This window comes from Pygoscelis adeliae, unplaced genomic scaffold (assembly GCF_000699105.1).
Source record: "Pygoscelis adeliae isolate BGI_AS28 unplaced genomic scaffold, ASM69910v1 Scaffold351, whole genome shotgun sequence".
In the NCBI taxonomy this organism is placed as follows: domain Eukaryota; kingdom Metazoa; phylum Chordata; class Aves; order Sphenisciformes; family Spheniscidae; genus Pygoscelis; species Pygoscelis adeliae.
Genome location: NW_008824112.1, coordinates 12108 through 25053, shown reverse-complemented (window position 1 = coordinate 25053; position 12946 = coordinate 12108). Strand labels below are relative to the sequence as shown.

At 50.6% G+C, this 12946-nt stretch overlaps 1 protein-coding gene across 1 annotated transcript in view; it reads left to right on the top strand.

Moving 5' to 3' along the window:
• RPS11 (ribosomal protein S11) overlaps positions 1–12946 on the top strand; it is an 18811-nt gene that overhangs the window by 2340 nt on the left and 3525 nt on the right. The window contains exon 2 of the mRNA XM_009334244.1: positions 12752–12869. Within this exon, the coding sequence (XP_009332519.1) occupies positions 12752–12869 (118 nt within the window). The remainder of the gene's footprint in view (positions 1–12751; positions 12870–12946) is intronic.

Genomic DNA, 12946 nt, shown 5'->3' with positions numbered 1-12946 from the left:
CCCACCACTCACTGCAGCCAGCTCTCCCATCCTGGCTGCTGAGCCGCCGCCTCACAGAGTTGTTCCTGTGCCCTGGTGCCCGTCCGCAGCCGGCGCCAGGAGGGTCTGCCCCTCCTCTCCATCCCACCCCCTCACAGCCACTGGGCCCCTGGCTGGAGGGTGGAGAAGGGGGAAAGGACTTTGGGAGTGGCCCATGGGTCAGCACCTTGGCAGACAGCTCTGAAGGAGGCATGCAGGATGAGACGTTGGTCCTTGGGAGGGCAGGAACAAGGTTTGGCAATTCCAAAATACTCTTTGCTCAGGAGAACTGCAAAGTTCACAGATGCACGGAATGGCTGAGGCTGGCAGGGACCTCTGGGGTTCATCTGGTCCAACCCCCTGCTCAGGCTGGGCCACCCACAGCCAGTTGCCCAGGACCACATCCCAACAGTGTTTGAATAGCCCCAAGGATGGAGACACCACGACCTCTATGGGCGACCCAAGCTGTCAACCCACTGGGCAACCTAAGTTGACCAAAGTTGTCAACAAAAATGTTAAGGTGTCTATATAGTATTCTTTCATCTTCCAAAGCTCACAGAGACCCACGGGTGAGCACTCAGTACTGCACATCCAGACTTGCAGTAGTGCTATGATGATTTGCGTAGCAGTGGGAGAAATGCCTGTTGGGGAAAAAAAAATCAAAAGCTACCGCGACTGGTTCCCATGAATAGCGGTATAATCGAGAAGTCAGACTACCTCCAGCTCCACACCTGCTCAGCAATGACAAATCTCAACATATTCTCTGAGGATCTACAGTTCCATCTATTTCGTGGCTTACAATTACTTGGTGAGAAAGAGAGAAGCACTATGTTTTAGGGTTCTCCAAGCAGAACATAATCCTGTGTATAACTATGAGATAGAAGCCAGGTTATGTATTGGAAAGAGTCTGAACGTCTGTGTCTTCTTTACAACAGAAGAAGTTAATTTCCCTCACATTTATATTCGGTGCTCATCCATGGCACTCTCTTCTCTGTGTCAACCCTGACTTCAGACATCGAGTCTGCCTGGGGCCTCCTTGCAGACACACATTAAGGAAGAACAATAAATGCAGTGTTTCTGTAGCGTTTGGTACCTGGGTACAAGGTAAATGTAAATAACTTTCAAGCAAAGCTCTATTTATGAATTTGAAATTGGATTATTGGGTTGTTGGCATAAACAGCAGCAGCGCTTCTTTTTTAAGATCTTAAAGAAATTTTCAGGGAGATGCAATTTCTTCTTCTAAGGATCTCCAGACAGTCCCTAATTTCCCAAACCTTCCAGATAAATGTCTCTTTGCCTGCGTGCATTCATGTTGAAGTGAACCGTCCAGCAGATAAACAGATAATGATCATGGAGCTGCAGCACCTCGGGCAATGCTCTGCAGGCTCCCTTTTCCTGGTTAAGAGCCACAGTGAGTTTGCCTGAAGCACATCAATAGGAAACCGAATGGATTTTGCTTTGGAGGCATGCTGAAATGAGGTCCCACTAAGCAGGCAAATTGCAAGTGAATCGGAGCTGCTGGACCATGACAACTGCTGGTGAGAGTCAAGTGCTGAAATGCAAAGGGGTGAGAGCAGACCATGGGCCAGCTACTGGTTCTGCCTGATGACCCCGTCCAGAGGATACATGCACCGTGCTGCAATGTTTAAGCGAGATCAGAGTTTACCCATGCAGAGACCTCTGGGCCTGCCCGTTGCACAGGTGAAGTCTGTAAGACACAGTCCCTGGCCGGCTCGTCCCAGGACCACCCCAGGGTATCGCCCTCTGAAGGTCCAGCTGTCTGGGCTTGGCTCAGCTGAGGCTCCCAGGCTTGGCAGCAGGCAGCAGTCTCCGAGAGCCACCCCCCTCTCAACCCACACCTGAAAGCCTGTGAAAGAACATCCACCCACTTTCCATTTTCTTCGCAATCAGTGCTCCTGTGCTCCCAAACCGCACCAGTGCTGACGGGTGGTGCAGCTTGTGAAACTGGAAAGAGGGACAGATCTTTCAGTAGGACCAAGCCAGACCCAACACCTCTCCGACACGCTGCCACCTCCAACAGGAACATCAGCGCTGAGGCTGCATCTGGCCCTGCTAATCTGGCTCTGCTAATCCAGGTGCAGGATGTTCCTGCTAACACCCGACTTCATCCAACTGAGTGTCTTTCACGGGTCCACCGTCACCGAGAGGTGCAACGCTCTGATGACAGGTCTGCAAAGAAGGTGGCCATCAAGCTGTGTGTTCAGCCAAAGCTTTGCTCTCGGGCAGCCCCCTGTTTCGGCACATGCTGCCCTTTCGGAGGTCTCTCACAGCATCTGACTTTTTAGCTTAGAATAAGGAGACAGTCGAGGGCTGAGCGTGTTATTTCTTCCGGTATAGAAGACAAGCACTGAGATTTTGAGAGAGACAGTGGCAAGGAAGCAGTTGGCAAGGGCACATACCAGTATTAAGCCCAGTAAACACTTGAGCAAATTCCTGCTTTCCCCACCTCCTGCTCATTTCATACTTGCTTCCCCTCACATGGCCTCTAAATCTGTCCCTTTACACTTGATGCCTGTGAGCTGCAGCAGCCACAGCCGGGAACATAAGCCATGTGCACTGAAACACCAAAGTGTTAAGCATCTCTAACAAGGGGCTCTTGTTTACTCGACATGACAAGATGTTGTTGGCCTTCTTGGCCACCTGGGCACACTGCCGGCTCATGTTCAGCCGGCTGTCGACCAACACCCCCAGGTCCTTTTCCACCAGGCAGCTTTCCAGCCACTCTTCCCCAAGCCTGTAGCGCTGCGTGGGGTTGTTGTGCCCCAAGTGCAGCACCCGGCACTTGGCCTTGTTGAACCTCATACAGTTGGCAATGATGGGAGGTTTAGATTGGATGTGAGGAAAAATTTCTTTACTGAAAGAGTGGTTAAAGATTGGAACAGGCTGCCCAGGGAAGGGGTTTAGTCACCATCCCTGGAGGTATTTAAAAGACGGGTAGATGAGGCGCTTAGGGACATGGTTTAGTGGGCCTGGGGGTGTTGGGTTGATGGTTGGACTCGATGATCGTGGAGGTCTCTTCCAACCTTAATGATTCTATGATTCTATGATTCTATGATTCTATGATTCTATGTTTTCTCAACCTGCTCTGCTATTAGTGCATGATGTTTGCTTTTAGTGGCACCCTTCCTGATCCCGCCGCATCCATCCCGCTCGGCATCCCCAGCCTTGATGTTGCGTGATCCTTTTTGTTGTCAGGATACAGCCGGCTCTCCACAAGCCCATGTACTGTGACTGATCTCGTCCTCTTTGCTGTGCACCTTCTGGTCCAGCAGCAGTGAGACGAGCTTCAGTGCCTGCCTGCTCCCGATATTTTCCATTCATGGCCCTGGAATTGATCGCTACCTGGCGATACACTTTCCTCTGAGATACAAAGCCATCTTGCAGCAACAGCCAGGATTGGGATGGTCATGGTTGTCAGAGCAGCATGGCTAATACACTGATTGATATTAATTGTCACACCAATGCCCATTTTGGCAAACAGGCTGCCTTTCTGCAGAGGCAATGCTGTCCACACTCTTACAGCCAGCACACAGCTGCGGTGAAACTGGCCCGCACCAGCAGTGCCCAACCATCAGTGCTGCCTGTACGCCGGCACCTCTGGCAACCTCTTCACTGCCCCATCCCACCCAAGGGTTTGCTCACCCTCTGCCATGCCTTCCTGTGCAGGATGCCAGGCTCGAGGCTTTCAGCACCCGTGTCGCTCTCACGGCCTTGGGCCAGGGCTCTCCTCCATCCCTCTGCCCCGGTTTGGCTGCAGGGCAGCTCCTCACTCGAGCATCATCTCTGCCAGCTGATCTCCCCCACACTGAACCCCCTCTGCCTGTCGTGTGAAGACAAAACAAATCCGCCACAGGACCTCAAGCATCTTAGCTAGAGACAAAGGCTCTCCTCTGAAAGTTTCTTCTGGATGCTTTCATGCAAAGCCGGGGGAATACATTAGTGTGACCTGGGAAAAGCCCTTCCCAGAGGACAGCCCAGAGCCATCACCAAGTGTGAAGGCTCTAAGGAGCTTTCCACACACGTGTCCTTAAAAGACCTCTCTAATACAAAGTCTGCAGCCTCAGCTGGACTATAGTTTTGTATAAATAATATATAAACATGTTTTGCTGATTGCTCAGTTGCTGTTGCCCTACTTAACTGTGTCTTTGTGCCCAGGCTGCAAATCATCTGAAGAATGCATTGTGCCTTCTCTCTGCAGGACTTCAGTACATTACGGAGTGAGTGCCACTGCAAATTAACTTTTAAATCTGCTCGGTTTCGAAATCTCAAATGGTAACGTGTAGAGGAAGGACTTGGAGTCTATCTGAGGTCAAGATACTGAACTTCAGGCAAATAGAAAATTGCCTAGGATGGGAAAATAAATGGTTTGCAATATGGCCACAAGAACTCTGGCTGTCTCCACCTGCTCTGGGGCTGTATGTGAGCCACAGGCCTTTGGAGATGGACTGGAGCTGACTGCGTTTGGGCCTTTAGCTATACTTCAGACTGTTTGAACAAGCCTCAAAGCTTAAGCTAAGTTCATGCAATTACCATTAACTTCACCAGGTCTTCAGTGCTTAATGATAATCTGTAACTTCCCAACTAACCATGTCACACAGGCCTGCGAGAGCCACATAATGGTGAATGGAGTTGGTGAATGGAGTTCAATCCAGTTGGTGGCCGGTCACGAGCGGTGTTCCCCAGGGCTCAGTTTTGGGGCCAGTTCTGTTCAATATCTTTATCAATGATCTGGACGAGGGGATCGAGTGCACCCTCAGTCAGTTTGCAGACGACCCCAAGTTGGGCGGCAGTGTTGATCTGCTCGAGGGTAGGAAGGCTCTGCAGAGGGACCTGGACAGGCTGGATCGATGGGCCGAGGCCAACTGTATGAGATTCAACAAGGCCAAGTGCCGGGTCCTGCACTTCAGCCACAACAACCCCATGCAGCGCTACAGGCTGGGGGAAGAGTGGCTGGAAAGCTGCCTGGCGGAAAAGGACCTGGGGGTGCTGGTCGACAGCCGGCTGAACATGAGCCGGCAGTGTGCCCAGGCGGCCAAGAAGGCCAATGGCATCCTGGCCTGTATCAGAAATGGGGTGGCCAGCAGGAGCAGGGAAGTGATCGTGCCCCTGTACTCGGCCCTGGTGAGGCCGCACCTCGAATACTGTGTTCAGTTTTGGGCCCCTCACTCCAAGAAGGACGTCGAGGTGCTGGAGCGTGTCCAGAGAAGGGCAACGAGGCTGGTGAGGGGGCTGGAGAACAAGTCTGCTGAGGAGCGGCTGAGGGAGCTGGGGTTGTTTAGCCTGGAGAAGAGGAGGCTGAGGGGAGACCTCATGGCTCTCTACAACCACCTGAAAGGAGGTTGTAGCGAGGTGGGTGTTGGTCTCTTCTCCCAAGTAACTGGTGAAAGGACGAGAGGAAATGGCCTCAAGTTGTGCCAGGGGAGGTTTAGATTGGATGTGAGGAAAAATGTCTTTACTGAAAGAGTGGTTAAAGATTGGAACAGGCTGGCCAGGGAAGGGGGTGAGTCACCATCCCTGGAAGTATTTAAAAGACGGGTAAATGAGGCGCTGAGGGACATGGTTTAGTGGGCATGGTGGTGTTGGGTTGATGGTTGGACTCGATGATCTTGGAGGTCTCTTCCAACCTTAATGATTCTATGATTCTATGATTCTTCTATGATTCTATAATGTGTGTAAATGTGTAAACACATGTACACTGAAAAACAGAGAGCAAAGTGCTTCAGCAGCAGCAGAAGAGGACATGGGACCTGACGTACAGGGACAATGAGCAATGGTGCAGAAGATTCCCCAGTTGGTTTGGAGGTCCTTACTGGTTTCCCTGTGAAAGCTGGTGTAACTAGCAGACTGGGATTCCCCCAGTTAGCTGGCTAATCAAAAGTCAGTACTGGACTCAAAGAAGCATTTCTCAACAGTTTGCCACCCACAGGTGATTTCACTGCTCTGGGCATGGGAGGCTCACCCAGGATGGGTAGGAAAAGGGGCATGTTGTGGGGGCAAGAGGAGGAACACAGGACAGGGCAAACTGACACCCTGAACCAGCTCTTTAGTACAGAGAAAGTCTGTGCCATGGGGCTGGCTGGAGCATTGCACTGAGAGATGGGCTTTCGAAACATGGGAAATTCCACCTACTCCCTCCTACCTTCTAAATCATGGATTAGACGGATGACAGGCTTCTTTGATAGGATTCTTAGGCTGGAATAGCCACAGGATAAATTAAGTTAGATACAGGACAGTGGCTTGGGGTGGCTTTCCCTACCCGTGTCCTTACTCACGATGCAAAGTTCTCTAAAGCCCTCCTCAGGAGATTGTGGAAGATGAAAAGTTCATCTGCCTAAAATGCCACTGCTGTCATCCTAGCTCTGAGAGCAACTTACACCAACTCTCTCAAGCTCCTGGGACCCACAAACAAGCTTCACCCTACAGCCACCTCCAGGTGCTGGGGCATTGACACTGCCACCCCTGTACATGCACAGCACCAAAACTCAGGCAATGCCACCTGAGCCAGCTCTACCTGGGAGATGTTTAGTCTTCCTGCACACCCGCGGGGATGGTCTCTCTTCGCCATCCCCGTGGCGGTACGGATGGCCATAGACATCCTGTGCCATTTTGGGGAGGAGGAGAGGTTTTCTTGTGCTGCTGACTCTGCACTGCCTTACCCCAGGACAACTGCTCCTTGCCGTGGAGTGGCGTAAACCCCTGCTATCCCCCAACAAGCGCCACGGGGAGCTCCTGGTGCTCCGGGGAATGCAGGTGGGGGAGACTTCTGGCAGAGCTTGTGTTCCCCACACCCCATCCCGTGCCTCTGTGGAGCTGAGAAGAGGTGTGCCCGTGCGAGTACTGAGCTGTGCCAGGAACACGTTAAACCACTGCTTTAAAAAAACTTCATCATCAGGGCTATTAACAATCACTGAAAGATCTAATGAGACATTAACAGGAGGGATGTCAAGAAGATAACAGACAAAATATTTAATGGGCTACTGCTTTAAAGCGCTTTAAAGCCTTAACTTTGTGCTTGGTCAAGCACAATTTGCGGTCGGTAAAATCTGTGTTGGCTGCTCTTTATTGCCTTCCTGTGCTTCATATGTTTGGAGACAGGGATCACAAGAGGACATGCTCCATGCTCTTTCCAGGCTGAGGCTGACCAGTCCATAACCCTCTGGACCCTCTTTCTTTTCCTTCTGAAAGACTGGAGTTGTGTTAGCCCTTTTCAGTTATCAGAAAATTCCTCTACTCACCCCAATTCTCCATAGAGGATAGACAGGAGCCTTCAAATCACACCAGACTTGAGACCCAGGAAAAAAACCAACTCTATTCAAGAGCTAAGCTACAGGGTAGGGTGGGGAAAAGGGATGCCAAGGGGGTCAGACTGCCACGACTCATTGCATTGCACCTCTCTGCATTGCAGTTGAGAACGCAGGTGTTGTAATCTGCCCCCTGCCTCCTGCAAAAGCTCAATTTGGGCAGCACCACTGGGCAGGCAGCGTGGGAGGCCCCTGGCGATCGGGGTCCACATGGGACGCTCCTGAGGGAGCTGCGTGGACACATCAGGGCAGCAAGACCGGAGCCTCTTCCAGCAAGCTGCAGAGAAATGGTCTGTCCTGGTACCCAGACGCGGTACAGGGTTGTCTGCCTCCGAGTCCATCACGTCCTTGACTTTTCTACCTCACGCAGTGCTCCTGGTAACCCTGAATAGGGCTGGTTGATGCCCCCTGTTTCTGCCTGCTGGCTGGGCAAGGCTCATGCAAGCAGAACTGCTGCTGTGAAGCTGTCTGTAAGCTTACAGAGCTCCCTGGCCCTGCTCGGCAAGCACAGCGCGCGGCCGGAGAGGGGTACTGTCCCCAGCGTGCAGCTCTGCCCTGCTCGTCCACACACTGCTTTGGATCTGCAGGAGGGATGCACTCTCCCAGTTTTGTCCAGAGTTCCCTTAAAAAAACACAACGGGGTCTGTTGTTTCAGAGCACCCTTGCTCACCTGGCCTGGGAGGAATTTGTCGAGCGAAAAAGGCCGGGAATAGGGGCCATTCCAGCTTCCATGTCTTGAAAAGTAGCATGAGTAGAGACTGCTGAGGACCAGCACAGGCTTGAAATGAGCCAGCTGTTTTCTAGCCAGATGTTAGGGGCACATGAGCAGCAGCAATTCCCCAACTCCTACAATGACTGGGCACAGATGCCTTGCACATATCCCTGCCTGAAGCCTGCCACTGTCACATCGAAACGTCTGGGCACAAATGTCACTTCTGAAATGTTTCTCTCTTCTTGTAAGGGATTCAGCCAATTCGGTGCACCGATCCCACCTGCCCGCAGTGAGCGTCAGCAAAGCCCATCGTAAGAAATGCTGTGCAGGCTGCAGCCTCTTGCCAAGGCACAGAGGAATCTGTGTCGGTTGGTACCTCGGCACATTGGATAGCCAAAAGGTGCTGCCATAGCCGGCCCCCGGCAAATGGGTGATTTAGATCGCTTAAAGCGCCACTGTCAAAGGTATCAGCAAAAGTGGTTTTAATATGATGTCGTAAAAGTGCGACTTAACAAAGTTTGATGGCAAGGTTCACTCTACTACTGTACTGCACAATCATTTGAACAATGATTCAAAACTACCAAGGCAGAGTCAAAGTTACCACGACAAAAATCAAAGTTGCCAAGACAAAATCATAGTTACCAAGACAAGTCAGAGTTACCATAATACAAGTTTATGCGTGGTATCAGTCGCTTACCAAAGATCTGCCGTTGGTGAAAGGTCTCTCTGCCTCAAGGAACAACCCTGAGGGCATCCCATCTCAAGGGGAGATCACCGCCATGCAGCCAGCTGCTTAGCCGGGAGAGCCTGAAGAAGGCTCACTTAGGCTGTCATATGTATGGAATAAAGTGGTTCAGTCAAATTACACGCGATGGAAAAGGTATGCATGAGACTCCTTGTACCCACAACTTTCTTTGTTCCTTGATAAATGAGTCTTGGAAAAGCCACCCGCTATTCATGTGTTAATCGCATGATCGGTGTTCCAAGCTCATACGCATCAACACTCACTGGGTCACTCTGCTCCTTTGCGGGTTTTCAGAGAACAGATTGGAACCAGAGAAGTTCTTGGCCCAGTTACAGCTTAGGCCTTTGCCTCCTTTGGAGCCTGTACCAAACTACCGCAAGTTTGGTTAAGGGGTCGAGTGCATCCGTCACACCCAGGGAGGCTGCAGCCTCGAGTACTATGCTGGGCAGGCTGGCGAGGCGTACCTGGTTCTTCCGTGGGGCCACTTCTTGTAAAACACAGGACTGACTGGAGAAAAACAGTATTACAAGTGAAGTAATGAGCTGATGAAGATGACTGGACAGTTAATACTAAATAAATACGGAGTAAGTATCAACACCTCAACAAAGGTCTAAATGGGACATCTGTGGCACTGTAAGGAAGAGGATGTGCAGATAGTTCAGTATCTAACTAAACAATTAAAATATAAAATGTGTTGAGCACACAGTGCTATAAACGTTTGGCACTTGGGAGTGCTTAGTGTACAGGTAAAGCAACTGATCACCTGATGCATGACAGACAGGTGATAGGAATGCCAGTCGCAGAAAACATGAAACAATGAACAAGGATCTAATTAAGCAAGAGTAAAAAGGAACCACAGTTTGGATTCATTTCTGCTGCGCAGTTAGACCCCAGTGTGCACTAACCATCGATACGGTATCGTTCCTACTGTCTACAGTATTGCTGGGATTAAGAAACTAGACTAACAAATTCAGCACTGACTGTACCGTCAGGTGAGCAAGGCTGAGAGCGAGTCCGCTCCCACAACAGATCCCACTGTGGCCAGAGGCCGAGAAGCTGCTCCCTGGAGTGTCCGTAAGATCCGTGTCCCTGTAGAGCCAGTGGTCCCTGAAAGCCGACAGTGCCCAGCTGGGAGAGGACACCAACCTTCAGACCCCAGTGTTTCTGCCTCCTCTCTACCACATCACACCACACCTTCATCCTTCTGTTTTATCGAGCCACGCCTGACAGCACGGTAGGAAGCACAGAAATGCAGGTCTGGAAGGGACTTCAAGATGCCATCAAGGTCAAACCTGCTCACCGGGAAAGGATCGAGCTGCCCAAACAGAGCATGCTCAGTAGCTATTAGTCTATTTTAAAAAACGTCAGTGAAAGCAGTTCCATAATCTCTCATCATAACCTAATGCTGCGGGTCATAAAACAAGAGCACAATTTTCTGGTTTCTTCCTGTATCATTTCAAAGTGCTTCAGAACTTTCTCTCCAGCTGCCAGAAGAAACATACTGCTAGGTCGTCACCGGTTTTCCCAGCTGTCTCGGAAGCTACTGAAGTTTCCTTGAGATTCCTCTGAAAAGGCAATTTGGATTTTGCGTATTTCCTTAGGACAAAGGCTTGATGGTATCTCGTAGAGCCAGACAATGCCCAGAGGAAAACTCCCTCTCTCACCAGACAATGTCTATGCTTTACCTCTGCTATTTCCTCCTCAGACCCACACAATGTTCTTAAGTCGTTTCTGGCTGAGGGCCACCAGAAGGAACGCCCAGCCTTAAACAGACGGCTGCCAGCAGGGTCAGGGGAAACGCCCCGGTACCGACTCGGGGGCACTAGTGGCTCTTGAAGACTTCTCATCTCCCAGTCCGGATGGCACGTTTTGGTGGAAGAGCCTCTTCCTTCACTTTCTAGCAGCCCACCGCTACTCATGTTCTCTCATAAAGCCGCAGTGCTGTGCTCTGCTGATGATTAATCAGGGGTTAATCAGGGGTTCCTGATTAAGCCATTGTCTGAAATTCCCTTTTGCTTTGTTTTGCATCATCAGGATCAAGCTCAGTAGTTTGACACCCCCACCTTCACCCCTCGTTTTGACACAGGTCTGTGCCACAGAGACGCAGCTGTTCTCCAACTGCTGCTGCAGATGCTGAACCCAAAGACGAGACTCTTCACTGGCAGCGGGTTGATCTGAGCAGCTGCAAAACACCCACAGAATTTGCCCACCTGAAAGAGAAGAAGATTGCCATCATTCATTATTCTCCTACTCTTCACAATTCGTTACGAGTTAAGGGCAGTAGATGACTCAGTTTCATTTTTAGTGTCAAACAGATGAGTAAAGAAATGCCAGTTTCTTTATTTATTCATCAGCTTACAGATAATTTGCGGAGAAGAATGGTAATTTTCAGAAGAATTTAGTTACATATCTCCTTTTCATGCTGCTTTTCCCCTGGGAGTTTGAAAGGACTCTGAAAACAATACACATAAAAATCCTTGAGGTCTTCCTACCATCTGTTCAAGACCACGACGCTGCAGTGACCGGTGCGAGAGCCCATCTAGGCACTTACTTAGACACAAAAAGATCAACGTCCCAGTGACCAAAATTTAAAAATATTCCTGTCCCACTTCAGCCCACTGAACGGGATCCTCCCGCACCCCCGCCTGGGTCACAGATCCAAAGCCCCTTCTGAGCCGAGGTTTGCTATGCCTCGTCCACGTCCTAGTGCCGAGTATTTTCAGCCGAGGAGGCTTCCTGAGCTGCACGTTTTCACATGTATTCAGCAAACACGAATGGATTTTTCCTCCTTGAACTTCTCCAGTCTCTCCACGAGCCCCTGTAAACTTTCATGACCCCCGATCCCTCGGCGAGGAGTTCCACTACGGCTTACTCTTGCACGAAGAACGAGCTGCTTTTTGTTTTGAAGCTGTTCCTTGCCAGCCCTCATTTCCAGTGCTGCAAGAGTCAATCACCATCCACACAAGTCAACTCTTCATGGCTACAAATTACTTTGCTTTCAGCCACAAAAGTTCCCCCTGCACTCGGCCCCGTAACGAGGCCGGTGATGACTAACAGAAAACAAAGCGCTCTAAAAAGCCATTATTGTCCCTTTAATCTTCAAACAATTTATTAATGATGTGACATGCAGTAAACAGGGTACCATATGCTGTTGGTTTAATATAACTTTATTTGCATCACAATAATGTTAAATTATACTGCTGCCTTTACATAAAACTAAGTAAAGATAAATTTACTGCCTTTTCTGAGGTACCCTGCTGCATGTAATACATGCCAGAGGCCATGATCACTGAAAATTCAAGTAATTTAGGTCAAATTCCAGTAATATTGCTAACAGGTTCTGAAAAAGACCTTGAACACTTCTCCAGACGCAGCGGTATCCACCCAGAGGGTGCCCCGTTTTCTGGAAGTCAAGCAGCACGGGTACATCTAGAGACCCCTCAGTCAGTGTGCGCCCTCACAGCTGGTTGTTTTTTGTCCCTCACAGCCTGCGACCGGGAAGGGATTCCCACCAAAACCCTGTCGTGTTTAAACCTTCCCTCACCCACAGAAACTGACCGCGGCAGGTACGCTACAAACCCAGGGTCTTCATATCAATAAATAATGCACTTCTGGGAATTTCTCCCCGCTGCCCAGATAAGGAACCAACAGAGGAAAGATCTTGCCCCGGTCCGTGCGTAGGCTGGACAGAGCTCAGCACCTCCTGAGTTGCAGCCCAAGGCGCCGGTCGGCGAGGAGGCACCAGCGACGCTGTTCTGTGGGTGTCTGAGCCAGTGACGCACAAATGGACCGTTAAACCGCTGGTGGTGGTGGTCAGCCTGGGCTGTGTTGTACCTCCCTACTTAATCATCCGGGCTGCCCTGTATCGGCTCTCAGAAGAGGTCCTCCTCAAGCCCTACATCTCGCCTGCCTACGCCATCAGCTTGATCTACATCCTTCCCTCTTAAAATTCAGGACCCGATTTGGCCGCCACGCTGCTCCCGGGACAGGAATCCTCCCTCCAGGCTCTGCAGGGCCACCCGTCCCCTGATCTAATCTACCATGCTTGGGACAAGAACCCACGGGGATCAAGGTAAGGTGACCTGGGGGTGCTGGTCGACAGCCGGCTGAACATGAGCCGGCAGGGTGCCCAGCCGGCCAACAAGGCCC